At 50.9% G+C, this 26,254-nt stretch overlaps 11 protein-coding genes across 11 annotated transcripts; 7 read left to right on the forward strand and 4 right to left on the reverse strand.

Annotated features, from left to right (window-relative positions):
* Positions 1-662: 662 nt before the first annotated feature.
* BO79DRAFT_272523 (DUF3425 domain-containing protein) lies at positions 663-1,595 on the forward strand (the record flags this gene model as incomplete). Its single annotated transcript, XM_025687437.1, has 2 exons — positions 663-780; positions 973-1,595. 2 exons carry the CDS (start codon positions 663-665, stop codon positions 1,593-1,595), a joined length of 741 nt encoding a protein of 246 aa, XP_025543963.1.
* Positions 1,596-1,660: 65 nt separating this feature from the next.
* On the reverse strand, positions 1,661-2,813 carry BO79DRAFT_137603 (uncharacterized protein; the record flags this gene model as incomplete). The annotated part of the gene is made up of 3 exons (XM_025678131.1): positions 1,661-2,337; positions 2,398-2,676; positions 2,735-2,813. 3 exons carry the CDS (start codon positions 2,811-2,813, stop codon positions 1,661-1,663), a joined length of 1,035 nt encoding a protein of 344 aa, XP_025543964.1.
* Positions 2,814-3,351: 538 nt separating this feature from the next.
* BO79DRAFT_272524 (uncharacterized protein) lies at positions 3,352-4,443 on the reverse strand (the record flags this gene model as incomplete). Its single annotated transcript, XM_025687438.1, has 1 exon — positions 3,352-4,443. A coding segment is annotated over one exon (1,092 nt), but the record flags the coding sequence as incomplete, so codon positions are not given.
* Positions 4,444-4,466: 23 nt separating this feature from the next.
* On the forward strand, positions 4,467-5,533 carry BO79DRAFT_250838 (uncharacterized protein; the record flags this gene model as incomplete). The annotated part of the gene is made up of 3 exons (XM_025685835.1): positions 4,467-4,787; positions 4,877-5,401; positions 5,465-5,533. 3 exons carry the CDS (start codon positions 4,467-4,469, stop codon positions 5,531-5,533), a joined length of 915 nt encoding a protein of 304 aa, XP_025543966.1.
* Positions 5,534-6,433: 900 nt separating this feature from the next.
* On the reverse strand, positions 6,434-10,149 carry BO79DRAFT_43335 (WD40 repeat domain-containing protein). The gene is made up of 4 exons (XM_025689243.1): positions 9,252-10,149; positions 8,928-9,199; positions 8,041-8,868; positions 6,434-7,979 (listed from the first exon to the last, which is right to left on the reverse strand). The coding sequence occupies exons 1-4, from the start codon at positions 9,786-9,788 to the stop codon at positions 6,569-6,571; spliced, it is 3,048 nt and encodes a 1,015-aa protein (XP_025543967.1). The 5' UTR covers positions 9,789-10,149; the 3' UTR covers positions 6,434-6,568.
* A 1,459-nt stretch (positions 10,150-11,608) lies between these two features.
* On the forward strand, positions 11,609-12,509 carry rrg9 (mitochondrial ribosome assembly protein RRG9). Its single transcript, XM_025682063.1, has one exon. It carries the CDS (start codon positions 11,632-11,634, stop codon positions 12,481-12,483), a length of 852 nt encoding a protein of 283 aa, XP_025543968.1. The 5' UTR covers positions 11,609-11,631; the 3' UTR covers positions 12,484-12,509.
* A 473-nt stretch (positions 12,510-12,982) lies between these two features.
* On the forward strand, positions 12,983-15,941 carry BO79DRAFT_187420 (putative intracellular protein transport protein (Sat1)). Its single transcript, XM_025680541.1, has 3 exons — positions 12,983-13,708; positions 13,775-14,818; positions 14,873-15,941. The coding sequence occupies exons 1-3, from the start codon at positions 13,177-13,179 to the stop codon at positions 15,748-15,750; spliced, it is 2,454 nt and encodes an 817-aa protein (XP_025543969.1). The 5' UTR covers positions 12,983-13,176; the 3' UTR covers positions 15,751-15,941.
* A 571-nt stretch (positions 15,942-16,512) lies between these two features.
* On the forward strand, positions 16,513-17,957 carry BO79DRAFT_43345 (Mob1/phocein family protein). Its single transcript, XM_025689244.1, has 5 exons — positions 16,513-16,661; positions 16,890-17,053; positions 17,128-17,221; positions 17,280-17,413; positions 17,505-17,957. The coding sequence occupies exons 1-5, from the start codon at positions 16,639-16,641 to the stop codon at positions 17,744-17,746; spliced, it is 657 nt and encodes a 218-aa protein (XP_025543970.1). The 5' UTR covers positions 16,513-16,638; the 3' UTR covers positions 17,747-17,957.
* A 126-nt stretch (positions 17,958-18,083) lies between these two features.
* Positions 18,084-19,309, forward strand: BO79DRAFT_206900 (F1F0 ATP synthase subunit 5). The gene is made up of 4 exons (XM_025682064.1): positions 18,084-18,350; positions 18,581-18,895; positions 18,955-19,044; positions 19,101-19,309. The coding sequence occupies exons 1-4, from the start codon at positions 18,183-18,185 to the stop codon at positions 19,212-19,214; spliced, it is 687 nt and encodes a 228-aa protein (XP_025543971.1). The 5' UTR covers positions 18,084-18,182; the 3' UTR covers positions 19,215-19,309.
* A 393-nt stretch (positions 19,310-19,702) lies between these two features.
* On the forward strand, positions 19,703-21,804 carry BO79DRAFT_187430 (cyclopropane-fatty-acyl-phospholipid synthase). The gene is made up of 4 exons (XM_025680542.1): positions 19,703-19,855; positions 19,930-21,053; positions 21,116-21,224; positions 21,298-21,804. Exons 1-4 carry the CDS (start codon positions 19,739-19,741, stop codon positions 21,478-21,480), a joined length of 1,533 nt encoding a protein of 510 aa, XP_025543972.1. The 5' UTR covers positions 19,703-19,738; the 3' UTR covers positions 21,481-21,804.
* Positions 21,805-21,985: 181 nt separating this feature from the next.
* Positions 21,986-25,977, reverse strand: BO79DRAFT_206903 (uncharacterized protein). Its single transcript, XM_025682065.1, has 9 exons — positions 25,595-25,977; positions 25,497-25,512; positions 25,386-25,408; positions 25,210-25,327; positions 25,054-25,153; positions 23,542-24,988; positions 23,395-23,491; positions 22,556-23,341; positions 21,986-22,495 (listed from the first exon to the last, which is right to left on the reverse strand). The coding sequence occupies exons 1-9, from the start codon at positions 25,716-25,718 to the stop codon at positions 22,123-22,125; spliced, it is 3,084 nt and encodes a 1,027-aa protein (XP_025543973.1). The 5' UTR covers positions 25,719-25,977; the 3' UTR covers positions 21,986-22,122.
* Positions 25,978-26,254: the final 277 nt, after the last annotated feature.

A 26,254-nucleotide genomic window follows, 5' to 3' on the forward strand; every position in this document is an offset into this window, starting at 1 on the left:
TTATATAGCCATTTCTCTGATATGAGTGGTTTTTGTATACACCCTACTGTTCGATGATTGGTTCAAGAGCAGTCATCCAGTTGCACCGGTTCGGTGGGTCTTGAACTTGATCTCGGTAGTATATTGGAGAGACGGATGTGATCTGGATTATGGGGATGATGCTGCGGACACTGGATACATTAGTAGGTAATTATGCTTCTGATCTCATACATTTCATATCATCTTCGAAAGAAGGTAAATGTCATGATGGGAATGCTCATTTTGATGCCATTCTAATATGTGGTTTTGATGTGAGAGAGATGGTTGCCAAATCACTTCAACACGTTGAAGTCATAAGAACCCTCTTCAGAGTCCTGAACAACCTGTCAATAAAGGCCAGAGTCGGTCCTGATGTATCGCGATATGCTGTCGACACAATGGTTCACTAATGCATGTTTATAATAAGTAAGTGGTGCATGTTTGGATATTTGAAAGTTTCAAGCCGTTTGGCACTAAATACGGTACCAGTACCGGTATTGATGCTTCTTATGTAATTAAATTTGCCTCCCCGTGCCTCGGAGTTTGTCTGCCTACTATTTCCGTCTCTTCCTGCAGTCCATTTGTAGAACATAAATTCTCACTCGCTCAGCTCGCGTCATCCATTATACTACTAATCACTAGTCATGCTTCCTCTCATGTCTCCGCAGGATCGGGTCTCTCGCCTCAATGAGAATTGGACGGGCATCACCGATGCCGCACTTCGCAAGAAGCTGCAGAATAGAATTAACCAACGTGCTATGAGTGAGTTTCATCTACTCCACTATCTTGTTACTCTGCGGAGTATAGTTCGGCTACCGCGGCTCTTGTTTCGAACAAACCTAATCGTAGCACTTTCAGGGGCTCGAAAACGTGATCAGAAAAGAGCTCTCATCGCACAGCAGCAGGCCAGGAGTAAGGAAAAACGACACTATGCATTGATTCTCCCACGACCAGATCCAGATTCAGCAAACCAAGGCACGCGGAAATTGCTGCTTCCGCGGCCGACATCGCTGTCGGGGGCTGTAGCCATGATGATGAGCTTCCATGCCGCAGCTTACGAACGGTACTACGCGGCGGATCCATGTCTGGATCATCTGTTGACCTTGTCCAAGATGAACGTTCTGCGTGCGTTTGTGGATATCATGGGCGTACTGGGGTGGAGTTTACAGGCGATGGAGGATAATGAGGTTGTTTCTCCGTTTACCAACCGGAATCTGCAGCAGCAGGATGAAGAGACAAGCGTTCCGCTAAATCTTTTGCCCACCACTACTCAATGCTCCGTCCCTCATCATCCCTGGTTTGACTGTTTCCCGTTTCCGCAGATGCGCGATAATCTAATCACTGCTGGGGAGGGGTTTGATGATTGCGAGCTCTGCGAGGACATGATGGATCCTACTAACGGCGACATTGGTATGATGGTATGGGGTGACCCTTGGCTTCCGCAGAGTTGGGAAGTGTCCGAGTTGTTCGTTCAGAAGTGGGCGTGGGTTATGAAAGGATGTCAGGAACTTTTGGTCTCTAGTAATTACTGGAGAGCTAGACGAGGACTGGACGAGCTCGATGTGAGCACTCTATGACTACAAACGCATAATATTCGACTGTTGCTGCTCGATTAGATGTGCTTGATTCAGCGAGCATCGCTCTACTTCGTTTCATCACCAAGTTTCGATCCGCCGCGGACTTTCTCAAATATACCGAGTGTGTGGTCCCAGATGAGCCCTCCTATCCCTTGCTCGCGATAAACCTGCATGATCCGACTGGGTTTATAGGTTGATCCGGTGGAGTCAAGCCGATAGAACCCACTTCCAATTTTCCCATCCGAACCTTCAGCAGCATCCATCTTGTCTCCACACATCCGCGGCGCGAACTGCAATTTCGTCGCTGCGTACAAGTGTCTCTCTCCACTCTCCTCGAACCCAGTCTCCCATGGCCGTCCGAGCAAAAGCAGGGCGCTTAATGCAGTCTTGGCAATGCCACCCAGGTCCCGGTCTAGACGTGTCCGCACGAGTCCGGGAAAAGAGTGAATGAATGAGACTTGTGGATACAAAGCAGCCAGATGCTCCATAGCAACCGAGTTCATGGTAATCGCATGCTTTGCGCAGTTGCGGAGCGAATAGTTGGTTTTGAGAGAGAGATCGTCTAAATGAAGTGCTGCTTCACCTCCGGCTTCAAGTACCGATACCACACGCGAAAGCCGGTTCGGCCGTTGCTGTTGTTGATCCTCGCCAGCCTTGAGAAGCTGTGGGAGGAGATTTGCCACGAACCGCATCCGGGCATAATAGTGGAGCGTTAATTTCTTGTCCAGTCCTTCACTAGTCTCTAGTAAAGGACAACGATTAGCACCAAGCATCAAAAATCATCATTTACGGGCTATCATACCATCTGGTCCATTCATCGACCCAGTCCCCGGGCTCAAAAACAACAGATTTAATCGATCCTCTTTCTTCTTGATATCCATGCAAACTTCATCAACCTCCTGGAGAAGAGACACATCCGCTTTGATAAACTCAACCTGCGAGTCTGGCTTAATATGCCGCAGTTCCTGAATAATCCGACTTGCTCTTGCCTGGTCGCGCCCAATCAAATAGGCACGGGAGGTGGTTGTATTGCGAATGAATGCGCGCGCTGTTGATTCGCCTATTCCGCTTGTTCCGCCGACTACACCAATACTCAGCTTTGATTCCGTATATTTCTGAGAACGAAACTCGAGACTCACCAAATACCGCAACCAGATTAGACCCATACAGACGAGGGATAGCGCCGTTATTCTCCCGTACGGCTGTGATAGACACCATGTTTCGCTTTACTTCATGTTCATGTTATAAGGGCAAAACTTCAGGCCAAGCAGTTTCGTAGGTGGGGAGGGGGATTATATTCTTTGTATACGGAAAGAAAATCCCAAAAGGAGTGGGCCTTGAAGAACGAGGCTAAAGAGGATGTAAAACTCGCTAATGTGATTGGCTGAAAGAGCGTCAGCCAGATGCCTTGGCGCAGAACAAGATGGAGCCACTGTATTCTAAGTTGCAGGTTTTAGATACTCCGCAGTAACGGAAGAATTCACACGTACTAATATTCCATAATTGGCGTATAGATAAATGACCGAGTCGTATAAAGAACATGCGTAAATCATTGAATGGTATTTTGTGAAAATCATGGAAAGGAATACCCTCAAGTAATACTATCAAATTATCTCACAAACCCAAAATTCGGCAAATTCATTTTACTACTTGCATACTATGTAAAGGTACACAATCCCTCTAGAATAAACAAACCCTAGCAAATGATCCTACATTAGGACCTAACATTTACTATAACCCTCCCGCTCCTCCGAGCTTATTTCCCACCACAACACCCCCCATTCTCCTTCTTCAAAACCTCCAATCTACAAAAGCACGACGCCAAAATCGGCACGTCCGCCCCGGCCAACGCCACATTCCTGGCTCCCTCAACGGCCCTGGCCTCCTCTACCCTCCCCAACCTCACCAAACACTCATGATACCCATGCAACGCCCAAACATTATTCGGATGTCTCCTGGGACGAATCAACGACTCATCCAGCCCCAAATCAGCCCTATACACCCTGGCCGCCTCCTCCACCTCCCCTTGCTCCAGCTTCAACGCCGCGTAAGCATGCCTAACAGGCTGCATCCACGCCCACGGCTCACTATACGGCAATTGATCCTCCAACACAATCGCCTCCGTCAGCGCAGCAAACGCCGTCTCATAGTTCCCTGCTCGGTACTCAATCTCCCCCTTCAGCATGGCGACCCCCACGGCCAACATATCGGCAGCTCTGCTATTGTACGCGCGGCGAGTGGGCGGGACGCGGTCCCGGGCTGCCAGGAACAATGCTTCTTCCCTGCGGGCCGAGGGGACATCATTGGTAGCGGCGTAGGCGAGCCCGCGGGCGTAGTGGGTTGTTGCTGTCGTGATAGCATACAGATCCTGGTCTTCCGGAAGAGAGGTATCATTTATAAGCTCCTCCCACATCCCGAAGCGGACCATGACGTGCAGACGGATAGCAACAAAGTGCTCGATCCAGTCGGCCATAGGAGGAGATTGCATGCGGAGGAGAGACTCCGGGATACTGGCTTCCATGCGGGACACTGCATCGAGGGCGGTACGTTTCTGGGCTGCGAACATAGCGGCGTAGATGAGCGAGTGGTAGTCGTGGAGGCGGTAAAAGGTATAGAAGTTATTATGGCCGGCTTTGGCGGCGTAGCGGTCATCTGCGAGAGTGGAGCGGTAGTTGGACCTGATGGAGGCGCGCCAGTCGCCGATTAGGATGTCAAGGTGTGTGGGCATGTGGTGGATATGGCCGGCGTCAGGGACGAGGTCGCGGAGATGGTCAGCGGCGTAGATGCCCTTTTCTGGGGTGGGGGACATTTCGATGTAGTGGATGTAGAGGTGGAGGAGGCCTGGGTATGGCGGGGACAGAAAACGCAGCAATGGTAGCCAGCGAGGTAGCTAACCCGCGAAGATCGGTTCCGAAAGCCGTCAGATCTATATGGCTTCGTCTTGGGCTCTTTTACATTCTCGGGAGTCTCATGATTACATTGACGGTTGATCCAACGAATCCGAACTTGTTCGGACAGTCAGGAAGCAATGCGTCGCCGTTTGTAATTGCCTTCAAGGATGCAGGCATTCCCGTAATGGCACACATGACCAACGCTGTTATCTTCATTTCGATGATTTCTACAGGGAGTATTTCCGGCTATGGAGGCTCCCGGATGCTCATGGGATTGTCGCATGTGGGTATGAATCATAAGGTAAGTAAGTAAGTGTGTGTTTCGCAGAGCTTGGCTTTCAGAAACTAGTACTAACATAGTCCATTCGTCCGTATTCTTGATCCCGATAGATTTTCGGCATAGCAGATCACATTGGCCGTCCATGGGCCGGCTATATTGCGACCATCGGGATAGGAGGCGCGCTCGCCTACATCAACGTATCCAACACCGGAGCTGAGGTCTTCCAATGGCTATCCAACCTAGTCTCACTCCTCACACTCTTCGGATGGGGTATGATATCTCTTTCTCATCTACGATTTCGATATAGCTGGAAGGTGCAAGGTCGAGATGAGGCATGCCTTCCCTGGAGGACAAGGTCATATCCCTATGCCACATGGTGGGCACTGATCTGGTGTATTGGATTGATTGGCCTGGAACTTTATTTAAGTATTTGGCCTCTGGGTGAAGCGACGAACGCTAAAAACTTTTTTGCGAACTTTATCAGCGTCATTGCTGTCGTTGTCATCTGGATCGGCGCGCAGATTTGGTATCGTGGCCGGCTTTGGGTGGATGCAAAGGAGATTGACCTTGATAGGTGGCGACGCTTTTACGCGGATGGGGTTGATGAGGAGTCGACTGCGGCGAGGAGGTCTCTGGTGAGAACGATGAAGGTGCTTTTTGAGTGAATCGTCAGTTTTCGTGGTTAAATCATTCCATAGAGTTGCATCGGATTCTTGATGGTCGAGCCACGCTACGATGTTAGCACTGGCTCGCATGTGCTTGGATAAAGCCCGTATAGTGCATAGATCTACCGTAGTAAGATCTCCAGTATCAGTAGCTACTACTATCTTCGTATCCCTTTTTGTGCGGGGGATTTGCAACTAGGTATTGTGATTCTTGTTCTTCCTGTTCACGGTATGGTAGACCACCAGTACTAACTATTTGAAGAGAAGGTGCTAATACTAGTACATGATTCAGTTCTCTATATTCGTAATCTCTGATATATAATGTCATTCAGCAGGAGACTGCAATAAGGAAATTATGTCAGGGCTGGCTGTGGATGTGGGGAAATCTCTAAAGGGCACTGCAGAGCCATATCAATATTGGCATCGGATAAAAGTTCAACAAGGCATATAAATAAGAGTCAGAAGAGTACAGTCTTCTGTCGCAGACAGCGACAATGTTTGGGTATCATTTAGAAGGTAGGTAAAGATCCGAACGATGAACAAGGATTCGGGGAAAATGAAAATGAAAGGTAGATAAAAAGGACTTGAAAATGAACCGATACAGTAAAGAGAAAGAATCTTTGAGAGGGCAATAGTGCAATGGCGGTTGCAAGAGAACACCTCGTGTGGTGAAACACTGAACGTTCAATGAGGACAGACTGGGTCAACTTGCAAGGGAAGTCTTGGAGAAAGAAGTCGAAAACATGCGCCCCAAACTCCTCGAACTTTCCGCGCCCCAAATATCATGCAAGAGGATGGAAGCAGAATATCCAACACCCGCAATGCGCAAATAAGATGAAACCATACCCAAGCAGACCCCTCGCATGAGAACAAATGAAGTCTAAGGATAGCACTGAATTTCCTGAATGTTACGAAGAAGGGCAGGGCGAATAATAGAGAAAGGAAGCCGAAGAAAGAAAAGAACGAAGGTCGAGAAGATATAAATGCGTGAACGAAGGCAGGCGTCAGTGGACCCGCCATTTTTAGCTCACCCTTTCCGGATGAAGCGTCAGGCCTGATGAAGCCTTCGGCGTCTCTTTCGAGCGTACAACCGATGACAGTATCTGGCAGGGTGTATATATGGATCACTTGGACGCATCATGCAAGGGCCTTTTCATTCTCCTTTCCGCTGCTTTCAGTCTCAGTCTCCGCGCTCTCACTGCTGTTACTTCGAAGATTGAGAGCCCGTAGAGTTAGGTTCAGCTCTCTCTCGAGCTCCTTCTGGGCATGAATATTTCCCACTGATCCATTGAGCTTCTTCCTGTAAGCTTTCAGTGTACGACACACTTGTTCTGTGGACGTGTTGAGGCTTCCAAAATCGCTTTTCCCGGAAAGTCTGGCTCGAGCACGAATATCAAGAGAGGAACGGCGGGATTCGCCTCGACTACTGCCAGCCTTCCTTGCGCTTGCGGTCTTTGAAGTATGCAAAGAGGGAGATGTAGGGTGTGACTTGTCTCGGCAAGCGCTAGAGGTGGGGGAGCGACGATTCGATGTCGCCGAGGGCGTAGTGGGCGGTGGTGTATTCCCGTGCTTTGCGGGAGACAGCGAGAACTTGGAAAGTTTCCGTAAGAAAGTCGGAGAATGGCCGCGAGCAGGAGTGGGGGTGACAGCAATGTTTTCCTGTCGTTGGAGCCCGGCAAGCTCAGTTTTAGACAAAACCTTGCGTAGAGGGGGTTTAGCAAGTGTCAGTTCCTTCACAGGAGCATCATCGTCTTTATGTAGGACTGGCAAGGGCTCCGATGATGATTGGGGAAGCACATATACTCCCCAGATCATAACAAGCCCATCAAGGCCGGAGCTGATGAGTATCCGGTCGTCTGACTGGGTGGAGTCATTGGAGTGATTTGCAAGTAGGCAAGCATCACTCATGCCTTCTGTGTGCCCAAATTCAGCTGAGAGAAGCACGCCACGTTCCAAGTCGTATACACGTATCGACTTGTCTGTGGTTGAGACACCGAAGAGTAGCTTTGAGAAACTCTGCTTTGAGATATCAGAAGTCACGGTCAAAGAGTTCATGACAACTGTATCATTTCCATCTGAATCTATAGCTCGGAAGGACATGATCTGACGACCGGTAGTAAGATCATATTGTTGAATACATCGATCAGCAGTAGATACGACAAGGACATCCGTGTCTGTAGAAAGAGTCATGGACACTGGGGATGCCTTCATCGTGATCACCCTGGTGATCAAGTAAGCAACAATCGGCGTGCCATTGACCTCACGGCTAACACGGTCTCTAATGAGAATGGTACGATCGGCAGATGACGAAAGGAGCCTCTCTCCGTTGTCAAGGAAGAGGAGCTGGTTTACGGCCCCAACGTGGTCATCCATAGTTTGGATTAACTCAAATTTGTTATTGCTTCTCTCGAATAGCTGGACCATGCGGTCACGTCCACAGCTGGCGATCAAGCACGTATCCGGTGTTGTATGCAGAGCAATGTCAGTGATTTCTCCTCCATGGGCTCGGACCTCGTGTAAGGGCTCCCATGAAGAGCCTAGCAGCATCCTGTGTTGCTCTAGTCAGCAAAAACGATGAACTTGATCCCTAACAGACAACGGCAACGTACCTTAGGACACCAAATTTATCACCCGAGACAAACAGGTCAATCTCATCTGTAGCTCGTACTATTTTCAACTCATTGGAAATGTCCTCATCACAGCCAGGGGGATGTTCCAGAACGATTGCACGCGAATCCATGCACTTCCCTCGGGAATTCCAAAACTTCACGCTGCCCTTGCGAGACCATGTGAAGAAAGTAGCTTCATACTGGTTCGGAGTTCTGAGTCCACGTATCCCAAGCACCGCATCTCTGTGAGCGGAGACCATGGTCTGAGGGGTTCTCTGGTCGACTTCGTCGCCCAGTTCGTCGCCCGAATGTATCTCAATAGCATTAGTCGAGTCCACCGCTACCACACGAGACCCCAGAGAACCGATGCAGATTATTGCAGAGCCCTTGAGCGCCTGCTCTGCTGATGACCTGCCAGAAAGTGTGGGAGACAGGGGAGCGGCCGATGAGCGTATCTTCTCGAAACTGAAAGATTGAATTTGTCCGCCCCTTCCGCCAACCCAAACACAAGAGCGGTGCCAGTCGACCGCCAAGGAAGTTATGCCAAAATCCAGGTATTGAACGACGGATAATTTCTGGGATCCCTCACCATCATCCACCAAGCATAAAGCCCCCGTATCGGTGCCTACGACTGACTCCCGATTGGAAAAGCTTGCTACGCTAGAGAAGGTGCTTTCGGCCAGCGGACCCAGTAAACAATTTCGTCCCGAAAATGCTTTGGGAATCTGACTCGGGGAGCTGCTTGGGACCTCCACAGTAAGGCGAGACCGAGGGGAGCCAGGCCTTGCATCTGGAAGTCTCCAAACTTTCACATGTCGGACTCCCACACTAAAACACGAGTTAGTTGATATCCCACTCAACATACAGCATACACCGCTAGGACGTACGTGATTAATGTCTGACCCATCCAACACATGTCACGGACATGGGAAGTGCACTTGTTGGTTGAGTGAAGTTTTGCCGAACCAGTCTTCGGGTTGATGGTCCATACGAAAAGAAATCCATCATTCACATCACCGAGCGTCGCTAGATACTGTGAATCTGGACTGAAGGCCAGGCCACGCACACCAAATGTATGCTCCGTAAGGATCGAAAGTGGAATTTCCGAAGATGTGTCTTTCGCTGTTGAGAAGATCATGATTCGGGGGCTATAACCAGTCTAGCAGAAGTCAGTGAATTGTTGACGGCGGCACAAGGGTTACTTCGCTTACTTCTCCTACTGCGAGGAACTCCCCATTAGGGCTGATTGCGGTACACGTAACCGCCTTGACTCTCTCGCGGGAAGACCAACCACGGGGACTACCGGGATCAGCCGTGTCATGGCACGGAGAGCCATTGTAAGCATTGCTGTGGGCGGTCGATCTGAGACTTGAAGAGAATTTTGCTCGACTGTCAGGCGTTGTAGGCGGCGTGGATTGGTGGTAGAACGATGTAACTGGATTCACACTGGCTGCCGAGGGCCGTGCCCTGAAAAAGCGTTGGTTTACACAGTCCTTCTCATCCAATTCAACAAGTACCGCCACTGAGCCTGCACAGAGGGCGAAAGACCTGCTTTGCTCATGGCTCGAGAATCCATGGGGGGTAGTTGTGGTTGTTCCGAGTACTGTCCGCAGGGACAAGGCTGTCTGATAAGACGGTGCTTTGTGTATGGAAGAGCGCGTTGGCGGTCTCAGGATTGGAGAATTCGAAGGAGTGATGCGAAGCGATGAAGCGGGCCTGCTCTTTGCGCTCAACGAGTTGGTCGTCATTGCGTCGGCTTCATTCACGAGGGACTACGATCTTTCAGTCGACAGGATTTCGAACGCATTGGTGGGCTGGGGGCTTGTATGTCTTTTGTATGCCTGCTTCCGACAGAAAATACTGTATGGCTCTCAACGGCCCTGGTTTCGGGGAAAGAGCCGCAGGTCAAGCGAGGAAGGAGAAAGTGTGGAATATCGAGGAGCCTTGCTTATGAGCGACGGAACTTTTCGGTCGGAAGGGACGAGGAATTCGGTGTCGACAGCAAAGTCTCTTTTCGTTCTCTGTATATGATTTTTCTTTTTTCTCCTTGTGCGTGGATGGCGGCGAAGAGGCTGGTGTGAAGACAGAATGAAAAGGCGGCGGAGATCGGGGAGAAGGACGAAAGGACCGGCGAAGGAGGGGGGCAGGAATCAAAATAAAAACAATGGCTCTAAATGAATGACTAGGTCAGATGGTCAAGGGAAAGGAGCGAGGGAGAGAAGAGAATGTAGGGAAGGGATGATTGAGGCCTTGACGAAGCAAAAGGCAGAATGTGGGCGAGGTGAGCCAGATAAACACAGAGCTCCCAGCTTGATCACCACCAGCACCACCACAACCATAACATTCCACGGGCGGAGAGCCGAAAAATGATGGACGAACCCTTGGCGCTGGGCTGCTTCTAGTCGTGTTTAGCTTCGGGAAAGCTAAATTCGGGGGCACTTGAGAGATCCCGTCGAGCTGATCCAAGATCCTAGACGATCATCCCTGATCCGGTGGGGAGAAGAAGCGAGAGATGCTGCCAGTCACGGCTGTGGGATAAGAAGGTGAGATGGTGGTTACTCCCACCACCACGTCTTCCCACTCTGTGTAAGTGTCTCCTCCCATCATGTCTTGCCCACTGATCGGGCCAACCTCCCGGCGAGATTGGGAATGAGAGTTGAGAGGCTTGATCGACCTCCTCACAGGGCATCAAGTGGCCCCGGCTCGGTGGGGATCTGCTAATTCCTTCTGGGTTCTTTTGACTTGTCGCGAGTCATCATCAACCATGACACAGCCAATTCATCCTTCTTCCCACTGCCATGCGTGGACTGTTATCAGTTGGTAGTGGAAAGAAGAAGAAAATATTGTCTGAAATACATTCAATAAATAGCCAATTTGTACCGCAACTGTCAAGGCGAGGATGAAATTCAGGTTACAATCCGGTCCGTAACCTTTGGCACTAAAGAAAGTTGTACTTGTTACATGCTGTATGGCAAGCTGACTAGCGCGGCACAAGGGGACAAAGAGCTGGAGATTAAGGCAGACAATCGGCTTGGGTAGCCTTGACTTTTAGGCCAATCGTGATCAAACGGGATATTACGGTGTAGTACGCCTTCAATTTGCACCAATTAGCCCCTTACCCGGGTAAAGAAGGGAGTCGATTTATTAGAGACATCTAGTCATTTAGATCTTGAATATTTGTCCAGTCCCTCAACAGCCATCCTCGTGCGTACAATTAATATTTATAGATGGGTGGAGCGTTATATCGTATCGGGCCAACCTCGATATGGCTTCCAAAAGGGTAGAGCGACTAATCTCCGCTCTGGAACTGCTCATGCTCTTCAAATGATTGTGATAGTTATTACTTTTTAGGGCAACTGACTGGTCTTTCCAGGCTTGCTTCCCTCCACCGCTCCTTCTACTTTGACAGGTCTGCTTCCTCCCTGGGGCTTCAATACTGGGTCACATGATCTTTATGCCTCAGGCTCTGATTGTTCTAGGCCTCTTCCAGAAGTCTCTCTGCAGTTGCAAGTCTCTTAGTGTCCGGGAGAATTTCCCCAGCTTCCATCTCTCTCTTTTATTCAAGGAACTTTGTTCTGTTAGGTCTTTACCATGGCAGGTGTCTGTGCTTCATCCCTCAAACTCTCCCTCCCAAATGTCTTGCGAAATGCTCTTCGTTCAGAAATCGCCTCGGACTTCCATCAGGGTCCCGCATCTCGGAGAATCCTCTCCATAACGCCTCTCTCTCATACCAGATGCAAAACGCAACGACGGAACTTCAGCGCTTCTATTAAACCCCAGCTTTGCCAATCCGCGACATATCTATCAGCACATGACTCCTCCTCTGCCGCCTCAGCTCCTTTTAATACCGCGCCGCTGGAAAGCCCAGAAAATAAACCATCTGCCTCGACCGAAGCAAATGCATCGCCAGAAGTGGATGACTTCAAAACCAGCCATGTGGACTCCATAACTGAGATACCTACCTCCGATACATTTACCGATAAGAAGCCTACCAAATCGTCTCGATCGAAGAAACGTTCACGCCATGAAGAACCCCCTTCCAATCCCATGGCCCAGAAGAAACCGGAGAAATGGCAGATTCATAAACAAGCCCTGAAAGAGAAATTCAAAGAGGGATGGAACCCTCCAAAGAAGCTTTCTCCCGATGCGCTGGAGGGTATTCGACACCTTCACGCGGTCGCACCGGAAAAGTTCACTACACCGGTTCTTGCGGAAGAATTTAAGGTCTCACCGGAGGCAATTCGGCGGATATTGAAGAGCAAATGGAGGCCTTCTGAGCCCGAAATCGAAGACCGACGGAAGAGATGGGAGAAGCGACATGATCGAATTTGGGGCCATTTATCGGAACTCGGCCTACGACCAAGTACGAAGCGCACACGAGATTTGACAGACGCAAAGCAACTGCTCTATGGCAATAACCAGAAGAAAGGGGGAAAGGCGTAAGTAATGATGGACGAGCCTGTACCGGCAGTCACCATGTATATTATCACATGTACTATACGAGCTATATCTTGTTTGTATTAAATAGCACAGAAGAGGCGTTGTGGATTGAATTTGTGGAGAATTTGCTTCTTTTCTTTGTTCTCCGAAAGCTTTCTCAAGTCCTCCGATCCGAGGTTGTATGGCCAGGAGTGCCGTCATTTGTAACATACAGTTTCACAAAAGTGAAATTGATTTGCGGGGATAAAGGAATCCCTCAGCCGGAACTAGACAATGGATATAGATCAACTTTGCTTTTCTCCGGACTGGAAGAAGATCCTAACCGGGAGTCCGACAGCATATCTATCATATGTCGAGGGGCACAGCTTCTCTACGTGGTTCGTCATGGGATTGCAATTCCCTCCCGTCGGCCGTAGTGCACCACCAACCACCACCAGCGCGTCCTCACCCCGACAAGAACGTTATGGCACCCGCTCTGTGTCCTTCCTCCCTCCACATCCTCCAACGATTATGGCTTACACGATTTAATGGTATGCCCTAGCTGGCGTTGATTACCCTTTCTCTCAGTGTATCATATTTGCCAATCTTTACTTCAAGCCCTCGTTCTGGTGGCGGCTGGTACCCGCCATCTACCCCGGACCTTCGTGATTCTTGTCTGCGGTCACCCGCCCACATGGTGGCCTTGCGATCGTCGCCATGCCCTCAGACATCCAGGTTTTCGTGAAATGGAAGGATCAAACGATATTCGCCGGGGAAGATGTGGAATGTATCATTACCTTCAAGAACGTTGCGGAGACGAACGGAGAACCCCGGAACGGGGGGCAGTCCTCGCATCAGAGACATCCATCGCGAGCTACCAGCTCACATTCAGAGTCACTGTTTTCGCTCAGGTCACCTCAGAAATTCTTCTTCAGTCCACACCGCCGCTCATACTCTAGCGTATCCAAGAAGAGCCCGTCGCATCGCCCGTCCTCATCAGTGAGCTCACCGTTGATCGGTTCTCACAGCTTTCCGCCCCCGTCCACCCCTCGCAGCGGTCCACCTGCTGGTGGAAAGCACAAACGCTCAGTATCTATTCTTTCTATCGATAGCGAAACAACAGGAGAACCGACTCCCAGAACATCCTCACAGTTCAGTCGGTCGAGGCCGGTTAGGGGCCATGGGCGCGCTGCGAGTCTACAGGTTCTTCCGAGGAGGAATGAGTTCTATGAGGATTCGTTTGCAAAAGGTACCTTCAATGAATAGCGCGATCGGGAATTGATCGATCATCAGGCTGACTACCGTCAATTGCTAGCAGGACGCAACACGTACCGTGGCTTTCCACCCCCGGAGTCCCCGGTCACTTCGTCTCCTATAAACCCACGGATAGACATTGATGATGTAGGAGGACCTACTTCCCAGCCCTCATTTGAGTCACCTCGTACACCTGCGCGTCGGCCTCAATTGCCACCCATCGAGTTCAAGTTTCCACCTTCGCCGGGGACTGATCCACAGTCTCGCCCTACTCTATCACCTCTCGCAACACCCTTCGAAGAGGGTCCTGGACAGACGAAGCCCAATGGAAGGGAATCGGCCACATTAGCTGCCCCGGGCCATTTGCCTCAACTCACCAGGATCATGTCGACCTCCAGCCTCACTGGTAGTCATAGAAGCAGCAACGAGTATAACTCTGTCAGCGACAATTCTTCAGAAACTCTTCAATCCGAGTACACCAACTACTCAATGGCGATGCCGCGCCAGAATATTCCTCGTCACGCACGACACATGTCGAGTATTGAGTCTCCGGGAGTAATGCCCAAGAGCCAGACTCTACTCATGGGCTATGCCCAGATCAGTGCATCGTTCACTGTTGACGGTTCGCTGATCCATCAGTCACATTTCGAGGAAGTGAAGCGAAAAGGTGTTGTCGGTGGTGCAGGGTCTGCGCCGGGTATGAACAGTGGGAAACCGGCTATGAACAGCGATAAGAATCGCAAAGGCGGCGGTTTCTGGGGCGCCTTCAAATGGAATGCGATCGAAGAGTCTCTGAGCGGTTTACTCTCCAATAATGAGTTGGATGGCCTACGAGATATGCGAGGAGTTTCGTCTTCGAAGTCCATACCATTGCTGTCTACTACCCAGTCCCTTCTCTTCGTGGACCTACGACTGGCACCGGGAGAAGAGCAGTCTTACTCCTTTACGTTTACCCTGCCATCGGGTCTTCCAGCCAGCCATAAGGGGAAAGCTATTAAGGTCTCTTACAATCTCGTCATTGGTACACAGCGGCCGAGTGGCCATCATGAACCCCAACGGGTCAACCGTATCAGCATACCCTTCCGCGTGTTCAGCGGCGTCAATGGTGAGCTTGCCGTCGTTTCCCTTGGTACCAAACTCTCACTAATCTCTTCAATAGGCCATGGGGAGATAATGGGTCATGACCTGATGAGCCCGTATGTACTCCTTCGCGACGAGGCGCGAGTGCAGAAGGTTGGCCCTACCCCGCCGCCGGCAGCCAAGCCCAAAAGCATCAGTGGGCCGACGTGGACGTCAGCCCCAGATTTCTTGTCGTATGTGGATGACATCCTGGAGCAGAGTGCACGCCAGAATTCACTGCAACCGCCCGAAGCGACGCCCGAGAAGCGCGCAAGTCGCGACACATCTACCGGGCACCTCACTTGCAAGGACGCTATTGATCTTGCCATTCTCCGAAGCAACCAGGCGCTCGGTTCCTCGCGCAGTCCTAACCGGTTTGAGATTGCCCGAGACGGGCGCCGAATTGCTGTCGTGGTACTCAACCGTCCGGCGCACAGGCTAGGCGAAACCATCATCGCCACCGTCAACTTTGCAGACGCGGCACTTCCCTGCTACGCTCTGCGGGCGACATTAGAAAGTTCAGAGAGAGTGGCAGGACATCTAGCGGTGCGATCAAACGCCAGCATCCGTCGTGCGACTCGAAAGATACATGCCTCCTATTTTGAAAACACCCTGTATGCAACGCGCGTGGTTTTCAGTCCGGCTGTTCCGGTATCGGCGACGCCGACCGTCATAACCACGGGGGTTAATCATGAGTGGGAATTACGGTTCGAGTTTGTCACTAGCAGTATCCACGATGGTTCAGCCCCTTCGGGAGCGCGGCTGCTCGAGACCGTATCGGAAGACGATCGCGGGCGCATCATGTCCGCGTTAGAGAACTTGGGCTGCGAATCGTTCGAAATCGCCATCCCTATCACGATTTACGGAGAGACAGTCCGGGAGCGATTGCCCGAGGAGAATGAAGGATACTCCATATGAATCATGTCTGGGATAGCTTGGCGCATTCATTAACAAGCCACATCTATTGTTCCATCAGTCAGTCGTCTTCTGAATGGTTCACCGACCCGGTGGAGGGTTTTGTTTTGCTATGACGGCGAATACGACGGCCACAGCAGACTTGAAGACTCCTAGGTATCATCTAATATTTTTTCACAATTCCAACAATTTATGCCATCAAACGGCAGCCTACCTACGTAATAAAATTGAAGAATATCCACTACAACCTTGACGATGTAATAAAGGACCGGTTTCCTTGCGGCTGGCTGATGTCGCCGGGGCAACGGACGGGGCGATTGCCACCCTGGACGCTGCAGCACCCATGGATCCGGTCCTTGGGGGGGAGGTTCCGCTTGTGGGATCGTGGAGAAGGCAGGCCGGAAATGCGATCGATATAGATCGCCCTTCATCGCCCCTCGTTTGCAGTTGTGTGTGTGTTCCTTGTGCTTTGTTTTCATTACCTGAGGTTGCTGTCGCGCCTGTCTGCACTTGGTCAGAGCGGCTCCATCGCTGATACTCCAACTTTCGCCTCCTACTACCTACCCTCTTGTCCCTCCACTCATTCCGCCGGCCGGTCTATTGCTTCCCCCTCATCGGCGCGTGCTACTATTGTCCTGATTCAGGTATCCCTAAAGAGGTAAGACATTAAGACATGGAGGATCACTTTTGGCCAGATTTTCTCACTGTTGAGCCCGTAAACTTGACTGACAGGCGCTGACTTGGTTGGCATCGGCATGCAGGCGCATTCTTCCAACGGAACTCTACACAACACCTCGTTTTGACCACGAACACCGGAAAAGCGCCCGTGGCTTTGTATTTGACTGAAGGGAGGAACCAAAAGGAAAGAAAAGAAAAGAAATTCGCAAGGAGATGGCATCCTTCATCACAACCATGTCTGTCCCCATCCTTTCTGTTACTGCTTCGTCCGATATTGGACAGCCTGCCCCGCCATCCTCATCTTCTCCCCAACCTTCGCTCCCCTCCTCTCCGTCCATCATCTCCCCTTCAGTTTGCTATGGCACCGTTCAAACTTTCCCTGGTCCCTTCTCTGAGCCCCCCTCATATCTATCCCCGGCAGTACGCGCCCTGAAATATGATCCCGCTGGACTGACACCTCCCAGCAACGCTCGGACCCGAGCTCCCTTCAAGCCGCGGTCGGCAGCCAAGGGCACCACTAGCTATCAACTGAGACAGTTCGCGGAAGCAACCCTGGGAAGTGGAAGCTTGCGGAAGGCAGTGAAGCTTCCAGAAGGCGAGGATTTAAATGAGTGGCTTGCAGTTAATGGTAAACTTACGCTGGAGGCTTGCAGCAGCAGTATCATCGAAGCCATGCTAACAGTTTGGTCCAACGTGCAACAGTGGTCGACTTCTACAACCAGATCAACCTGCTCTATGGCGCGATCACAGAATTCTGTTCTCCGCAATCATGTCCGGAAATGAAGGCAACTGATGAGTACGGAGCTATCCCCGATACCGGTCAAGGCAATGTAGTGCTGACGATGGACGTCCAGATTCGAATATCTCTGGCAAGATTCGGAAAATTACAAGAGACCAACGAAGATGTCGGCCCCAGAATATATCGAACATCTGATGAGTTGGGTACAAAGCAGTATCGACAACGAACAGATTTTCCCCAGCAGGCTTGGTAAGTCACACCTTGAGAGAGTGCCTTGAGAGCAGACTACGTAAACTACGAGTGCAGTGAGCAGGCGCTAATACAGCTTTCTACCTCACAGGTGTCCCCTTCCCCAAGGTGTTCCCGAGCCTCGTGCGCCAGATCTTTAAGCGGATGTATCGCGTATATGCGCACATTTACTGCCACCACTACCCGGTTGTGGTCCATCTCGGACTGGAGCCTCATCTAAATACCAGCTTCAAGCATTACGTGCTCTTCATTGACGAGCACCGTCTGGCCAGCGGGAAGGATTTCTGGGGTCCGTTGGGAGATCTTGTGGATAGCATGCTGCGCAGTGACTAGAGATCAAATCGGTCGAATGGCTAGACGACCATGAAGAAAAGAGGTTGAGAGGATGGCGTTTCGGGTGTTGGCATTCGGGAGGGCGCATTTCACTCGTAGAGGCACTCTGGCGTTACATAGCGTGTGCGACTGTAATTTGCATTTTGAGACACGAATCAAGGAATGAAGTCTGGAAAATTGTTCCCAAGTATAGCACCGCAATCACGATAAGATCTTCAAGGATCAAGTCACTCGCAGTAGTGGATAGCCGAAAACCCGGCGTGTGCGGGATCTCACGTGACCGCTAGCCGGCAGAAGTTGGACGTCGCCCGTCCATCCCAAAGCACGACGAACCACCAGCCCGTTGCTGCTCGCTCAATCCCCTCCCCGACGCCCCGTCCGTCTCGCATCTAATCTCTCCTCCTCTCCTCCTCGAGGTCTCCGTATCCAGATCACCATGTTCTCCGTTCGCGTCGCCCGTGCCGGCCTCCGTGCCACCGCCCAGCAGTTCTCCGTGCCTCGCACTGCCGCCGTCAACGGTCTGAGGACCTATGCCACCCCGGCCCAGGATGTCAAGCCTCCTGTCTCCCTGTTCGGTGTTGACGGCACCTATGCCACCGCTCTGGTATGCGATACCATGTTCCTACCCGTTGGTTGCTAGTCGTGGCTCCTGAGGTTCCCTTGATTCAATGGCACGGAAGAAAGGAAGAAACAAGAAAGAGGGGGGAAAGGCGGACGGGAGACCTAAGAAAACAAAAACAGAGATTCCCACGTTCTAGCAACCTCATGATCCCAGAACTGGACAACTTCAGGAAAGCTCCCTGGCTAACCGATCGTTTGCGTTTCTCTATATAGTTCACTGCCTCTGCCAAGTCCGCCAGCCTCGACCAGACCTCCAAGGCTCTCGCCAGCCTCGGTCAGACCCTCAAGGCCGACCGCAAGCTGACCACCATCCTCTCCGCCCCTACCCTCACTGTCGCCGACAAGCAGCAGATCGTCCAGGAGCTGCAGAAGGTTGCCGGTGCCGACAAGGGCGACATCCTCAAGAACTTCCTCGCTACTCTGGCTGAGAACAACCGTCTCGGTCTCCTCGAGGGTATCTGCGACAAGTTCTCCACCCTTATGGGTGCTCACCGTGGTGAGATTGAGCTGAACATCACCAGTGCTCAGGTACTTTCTTCTTTTGGGCTTTTATATTGTGGGGCTTTATACTGATTGCTGGGAAACAGGAGCTCGACACCAAGACTGTCAACCGTCTCGAGAAGGCCGTTTCCAAGTCCGAGTTCAGCCAGGGCAAGAAGCTCAAGGTTGTCACCAAGGTACATTATCCATGATATCCCGATTTATGCCATGTATACTCATATGTTGAAAACAGGTCGACCCCGAGCTCGTCGGCGGTCTGGTTGTTGAGATCGGTGACCGCACCATCGACCTCAGCGTCTCTTCCAAGATTGCCAAGCTCAACAAGGCCCTCACCGACGCTTTGTAAATTACCTAAAGAATCCACCTAAAACACAAGAGGGATGCACATGTTCACATTAGGCGTCTCTTGAGCTTCCATATTTAGTTTATATCAACTCCCTGTACCCCTACCGAATCGATCTACCTCATTCATCCTCTATATTTCTTGCTAGCATGAGCTCTAGTTCTGGAGTCGAATAGACAGAATTGAGTTTTATATCACCCATTTTGGCAGAACATACATACTGTGCGGGTTCTCACTAGTAGTTTGACAGCTGAATAATATCTGTAAACTACTGTACTCTCTAATTAACATCCAAAATATCCGACCAATAAGTAATTTATGCAGCAGCTACGAAGAAAAATGCGCATTGAAGGGGGATTCAGTTTGGTTGTGTTCGGGGCCCGCGGGCAACTGGGGACACGGCACGGGACGATCGACGCGGCATCCTAACTTATGAAACAAGTGTCCTCCCTTCAGATGTCCTTTCTTCCTCTCCTCGTCCCCAGTCCCCCAACCAAGATAACCCGTGACCAGGGTATCAATTGACCATGACGACCAAATCTAAAGATGTCGAGCTGTCCGACGACATCCAATGGATCGAAACTCCCGCCCAAGCTCCTCCCAAGTTTGAAACCGGCGAGAGCTGTGGAATCGCCCTGACCAATGTCAGTCAATTCCTCCATTCCCATTGCTGGCGTATTGCCAACCTGTCCAAAACCGTGCTGACTTCTTCCCAAAGGCCAAGAGCATTAACAATCCTCCCCTGCCGGCAGATGGTCCTGGAAACGAGAGCTTCTCCAACCTCCTGTTGGGCGGCGCCATCATCGGAGTCCCTGGCTTTCTGACCTACCTGCTCGGTGGTGGAAAGAAAACCTTCATCTTCTTCACTCTCGTAACCGTTCTCCCTGTCCTCGTGGCCTTCTGGACCTACACCTCCACCTTCAGCCCCCGCACCAACGAGAAAGTCAAGCTCCCCGGCCGCCCCGTTGAGCACTACATCACCTTCAAGCGCGACGAAGACCGTGCGAAATGGAGCGGACGCAACAAGATCCCCATGCAGACCTTTTCGGAAATGTACCTGGACGGCCTGGTTGACTTCAATGGCGATGTGCTCGAGATCCTGGAATACCGCCACGACTGGGCCAGCTTCGCCTTCACCTTGGACCTGTTCAAGTTCATCGTCGGCACCTTCTTCGTCGATGTGCTCTTCCACACCAAGGCCCAGGATGAGGAGCAAATCCGTCCCAACTACGACCGGGGTAACGACCACTACGCCTGGTTCCTTGGCCCTCGTATGATCTACACCTCCGGAATCATCTCCGACCCCGATCGTGAAGAAACCCTCGAGGAACTGCAGGATAACAAGATGGCCGTTGTTTGTGAGAAGATCGGCCTCAAGGAAGGCGAGACCATGCTGGACATTGGCTGCGGCTGGGGTACCCTTGCCAAGTTCGCCAGTCTTAACTACGGCGCAAAGGTGACCGGTCTCACCATTGCTGAGAACCAGACTGCCTGGGGTAACGATGCTCTCCGCAAGGCCGGCATCTCCGAGGAACAGAGCCGCATTGTCTGCATGGATTACCGTGATATCCCCCGCACGAAGTACGACAAGATCACTCAGCTGGAAATGGGCGAGCACGTCGGTATTCGCAAGCTTACTGGATTCTTCCGCCAATGCTATGACATGCTTAACGATGATGGATGCATGTATGTGCAGCTTTCGGGTCTGAGACAGGCTTGGCAGTATGAGGATTTCATCTGGGGTCTGTATCTGAACAAGTATATCTTCCGTGGTGCCGACGCTTCTACTCCCCTCTGGTACTACGTGAAGTGTCTTGAAGGAGCTGGCTTCGAAGTCAAGGGGTAAGCCACCATTCCTAACCCCCGTCCTCCAAACAAACACTAACATCAAAACCTTTGAATAGTATCGACACCGTCGGCGTCCACTACTCCGGCACCCTCTGGAGATGGTACCGCAACTGGGTCGGCAACATCGAAGCCATCAAGGCCAAGTACGGTCCCAGATGGTACAGGGTGCGTATACCCTTCCCCTCTACTTCTTAATCTCATCTCAACACATCTAACCCCGTTTCTCAAACTATAATAGATCTGGGAACTCTTCCTCGCCTGGTCCGTCATCGCCTCCCGTCAAGGCTCCGCAACCTGCTACCAGATGGTGGTGGTCAAGAACCTGAACTCGACGCACCGTATCAGCGGATTGGCCAGCCAGTTCGGTCTTATGGGTGCTCTCGCTAAGAGCCGGGAGGCGGGCAAGTCCCGTCTGCCTTAGATTGATTGATTTATTCGTCTCTGTGAGATGATCATCAATCTATAAAGCGATTGGGTTGAACGGATACGTAATGTTACGTTATGTATGAAATATGTTCATGAAATATGAGGTGGATGGTGGACAGATGGTGCTTTGGATATGAATGTGATAGAAAGATATGATTTATGCACTATGACCTATCATTTCAAGGATTTTCGCAGCGCTAATCAGTTTACTTACTGGATGTGGTTGGCGTCTGCGATGGGGGTTAGTATGTATTAGGAATATGGGAAGAAAGATTTGTTATGATTAGATAGATATTTAGATGAAATGGAATGAATTCTGGTAGAGATAGATCTTCCTAGGTACTGGCAGTACTACTAAGTAGTAGTAGACCGGGAGGTCTCTGAGAAATACTTTAGGAGTTTCATTATCGTCGTATTTTTTTCAGTTCCGGTGCTTCGGAAACGCAGTCATCAAAATTGAGACAATCATAGTGGTAGGGAGTATACGCTGGTATTTAGCCCATGATGTTGTGACTTTGCAACGAATATATAATCATCTACCGTCTACAACATATGTATCCACAACCAGTACTAACATGGAACCATATCGTCGCACTATATCATCCCCTGTGCAAGTCTCCCTCGTCTAGTGTATCTCTCAATGTCCATTCGGGACACGATCAGCCTGTGCTTCAAACTCGTCCTCATACGCTCCCATGGATGCCCGACTGCGGACACGTTCCAACTGACTCTCCACGTACTGCGACACATGTTCGTCATCTCCAAGTCCCAGACCTGACTCGCCGAGTTTCTCATCGTCATCCAAAGCGGATTCTGGCCCAGGTGTGCTACGACCCGTGAAAGCAGACTCAAAGTCACTGCGGTTTCCGATTGACCGGCTGGTGGATGAGCGGCGCACGCTGGGGCGACGGCTCCCGCGTGGTCGCACTGTCCGCGAAAAGATGTCGTCAAAGTAGTGCGATGCTGCTGCGAACGGAGAGCGAGGGGTCTGCGGAACTCGGCAGTTGATTCTGTTGATTCGGTTAGAATCATTGTAATAAAGGGACATTGATTAGTGTCGCATAGCTTACCCCGTATCGTGGATGATCTTAGCGATCAACCCGGTCCATCCACACTGATGAGATGCTCCCAGACCCCGACCAGTGTCACCGTCGAAGTACTCATGGAACCACATGTAGTCTTTCCAGTGCTCGTCAAAGTCGAGAAGGTCAGAGCCGTTGTAGACGGCACGGCGACCTTCATCGTTGCGCGCAAACAAGTGCTGTAGCCGGTGCTGGATCTCCTCCGCCACATGTCCTAGATGCATATACTCTCCAGAGCCCGTGGGGCACTCCACCTTGAATGAGTCGCCGTAGAACATGTAGAATCGTAGCAGAGACTCGACGAGCAGGAAATTGACACACAGCCATACCGGTCCCCGCCAGTTGCTGTTACCACCAAAGAGAGCGCTGTCAGACTCACCAGGGACATAGCTGACGCGGAACATCTGGCCGTTCACCTCCATTGAATATGGATGTTCCTCATGGTGCTTTGACATGGATCGAATGCCGTGCTCCGAAAGGAATTCCGTCTCATCCAGCATCCTTTTGAGGATCTGCTCCAGACGGCTCTTGCTCACGAGGGACAGGAGGAGCCGTTCATCCTTGCCACGGTGCTTCATACTAGCAATGTTGCGCTCTGCCACATCTTGTCTATTTTCAACAAACCACTCCAATCGCTTCTTGAATGAGGGGAACTTGTTGATCAGCTCGGGTTCGAGGGTGAGAACCGCGTACAGAGGGATCAGGCCGACGAGTGATCGAACGGGAAGCTGTTGTGTCCAAGGATCACCATAGGAGATTGCGTCGTAGTAAAATCTACCCAGGGTAAGCAATTGATAGATATATAAGTAGAGGTAGACACGGCTTACCCATCATCCTCATTCCAAAGGGACGTCTCCTGCCCCCCGGACTTGAATGTCATGGCATCACTGATCAAAATGAAATGCTCAAAGAACTTAGATGCAACTGTGCGTCATTTGTTAGCCGATGAAAGTCTTAGAATATAGTATGCTTACTGTCTTCGTAGATCCGCCGGTGCTTGGCGAGTTCGAGGGCAATGTTCAGCATGCACAGGCAATAGAATGCCATCCAGCCTGTACTATCAGCCTGCTCTAGGACACCTCCGGTAGGAAGAGGCTCCGATCTGTTGAATAGCCCAATATTATCTAGGCCCAGGAAGCCACCCTCAAAGACATTTTTACCCTCAGAGTCCTTGCGGTTGACCCACCACGTAAAATTAAGCAACAACTTCTGGAAGACTCGTTCCAGGAAATCAAGATCCTGCCGGCCATACATCTTCCGCTCGATCTTGAATGTCCGGAACGTGGCCCACGCGTGGACCGGTGGGTTCACATCACCAAAGTTCCATTCGTACGCTGAGAGCTGCCCGTTCGGATGCATGTACCATTCACGGGTGAGAAGGTCCAGCTGTTTCTTCGCAAAATCAGGGTCTATCATGGCCAGCGGAATGCAATGGAAAGCCGTATCCCATGCACAGAAGAATGGATATTCCCAAGAATCAGGCATTGAGAGAATGTCTTCCATGTACAAGTGCTTCCACTGCTGGTTCCGAACATGCTTCCTACCCGGAGGGGGTGGGATGAGACCGGGGTCACCATTTGACCACTGATCCCACACAAAATGATAGAATTGTTTATTCCACAACATGCCAGAAAATGCCTGTCGCTGAATGTTGCGTAGATCATCGCTCATGGGAAGCGGGCTGATGTGGTAATAGAAGTCGTCTGCCTCGGCCCTGCGTTCATCGATGACATTATCGAGGACCTCTTCATCCAGAAATGTACCCCTTTTCCGCGAAAATTTGAATCGAACGACAGCGCATTCTCCAGGAGGAATTCCTTCACCCTCATTGAAGGCGTACCAGGCACCGAACTTGGTACCCTTGTTCGCAGGGTTGACAGTGTCCTTTTCTCCATTGACAATGAGGCGATGGAAGGCGTCCTTCACGTATGGCTGACTGTTCTTGGTGTTCCACAACAGTTCGTTATTCGTCTCGTTCTCTGTGAACATCATTTGAGGGAATACATCGTCCTGACCGTCACCAACAGGCGGCGAGGGGGCGAACTGCACATATCGCTCCCCAAGTTTATGATGGGATGTTTTGGCTATCATGGGATGCACCTTCTCGACAGATGGTTTCTCTTTCTGATCTTCATAGCCCCAGGACCAGGTGTTACGGAACCAAACATGAGGGATGATGTGTAACGGGGCAGGCTCTGGTCCTCGGTTGTAGGCGATGATGCGGAAGAGCAGTTCTTCCTCATCGTCTTCTTCTTTCGCTGTTTCGATAAAGATGTCCCAGTATCGGTTGTCGTCAAAGATTCCCGTATCAAGAATTTGATACTCGCGGTCTTGCCTTGAGCGTTTGCCATTCTCTTCCACGAGTTCCTTGTACGGAAACTTCTTTTGGGGATACTTGTAGAGATATTTCATGTAGGAATGCTGAGAGCGCAATGGAGTCAGAAGGGCCGCGGGATCCGTCCACCTTGGAGAAGTGAAGCACAAACCGTCGGAGTATTATCAACGTGAAAATGAGCTTCCTTGATGCTTTCGCCATGGTTACCTTGAGGATTCGACAAACCGAATAGGCGCTCCTTCAGAAAGTCGCTAGACCAGGGTGAGCTTGAGATCCAATTAGTCGTAACGGGGTAGACCCAACGTACTCTTTCTCGTTCCAGAATGCAAAGGCAATGTTCTGCAGGTTGTGGGTATCTGAGACACCGGCAATCCCATCCTCACCCCAGCGAAAGGTCCTAGACCGCGCATGGTCATGGGAGAAGTCTAGACATCATTTGATCAGCCCTGGCCGCGCGGCACACATGTGAGTTGAGGGACTTACAGCTCCAAGCATCTCCATTCTCCCTGATCATTGATGAAACAGAAGAATCAGTAAATGTCGCTTGCATTCTAGTCCAGACACCGAATGAGTGTGGATGAATTGAAGACTTACGAGTAATCCTCGCGAACTGCGGGGCATCAAGGATGGTCATTAGTCCAGGTACTTTCCAGCGCGACTCGGATGAGACAGGTAGTAGAGGAGGAGCATACCAGTAGCCCATTGCCTCTCTGCCACATACGGCCCCCATCGTTTCCAGTACCGCGAGTGTTCACGGTCCTCTCTCAGGCGACGCTCTTCTTGGGATACGTACTCGTGCTTATCAATGAGCACCATGATGGGATTAAGGTATGCTGAGTAGTTCAAGTGGATGAAGTAGAAGACCAGCTCCAAGAAAACAATTGCGCGGAAGAAAGAGCAACGAAGGAATTAAGGAGTCCGAGATATCGAGGGGACGAGAAGACGGAAGAAAAAGCCTGATAAGAGACGAAGGGAAGAAGAGGAGGGCCGGGATGAGGGGTTGGGGAAAGGCGCAAGAGAGGAACAGGGAATGACCGGGAGCTCAGGGACCAGTGGCTGACATGGTAGGTCGCACCGACGCAGCTCCTGCAGGACACTTCACAGTTCAGAGCTCAGTTATCTATCGTTTTGGGGGGTCTGGACCGTTGCTCGGGCGCTTTCTGTCTGGGGGGAGTTCCAAGGTCCGGGGGATGATTCTGACATCATTGGTCCTACCTGAGGAGAATCATGAGTGAAGCTGGTTGATAATGCAATTTAGGTTTTTCATTTCCACTCGGGGCCGATATTGATAAAATCCGAGATGATAAATTTGATTTAGAGTGGTATAAAAGAAATTGCTTGAACGATTCAAA

The sequence above is a fragment of the Aspergillus costaricaensis genome (genome assembly GCF_003184835.1).
Source record: "Aspergillus costaricaensis CBS 115574 unplaced genomic scaffold BO79scaffold_3, whole genome shotgun sequence".
NCBI classification, from domain to species: Eukaryota; Fungi; Ascomycota; class Eurotiomycetes; order Eurotiales; family Aspergillaceae; genus Aspergillus; species Aspergillus costaricensis.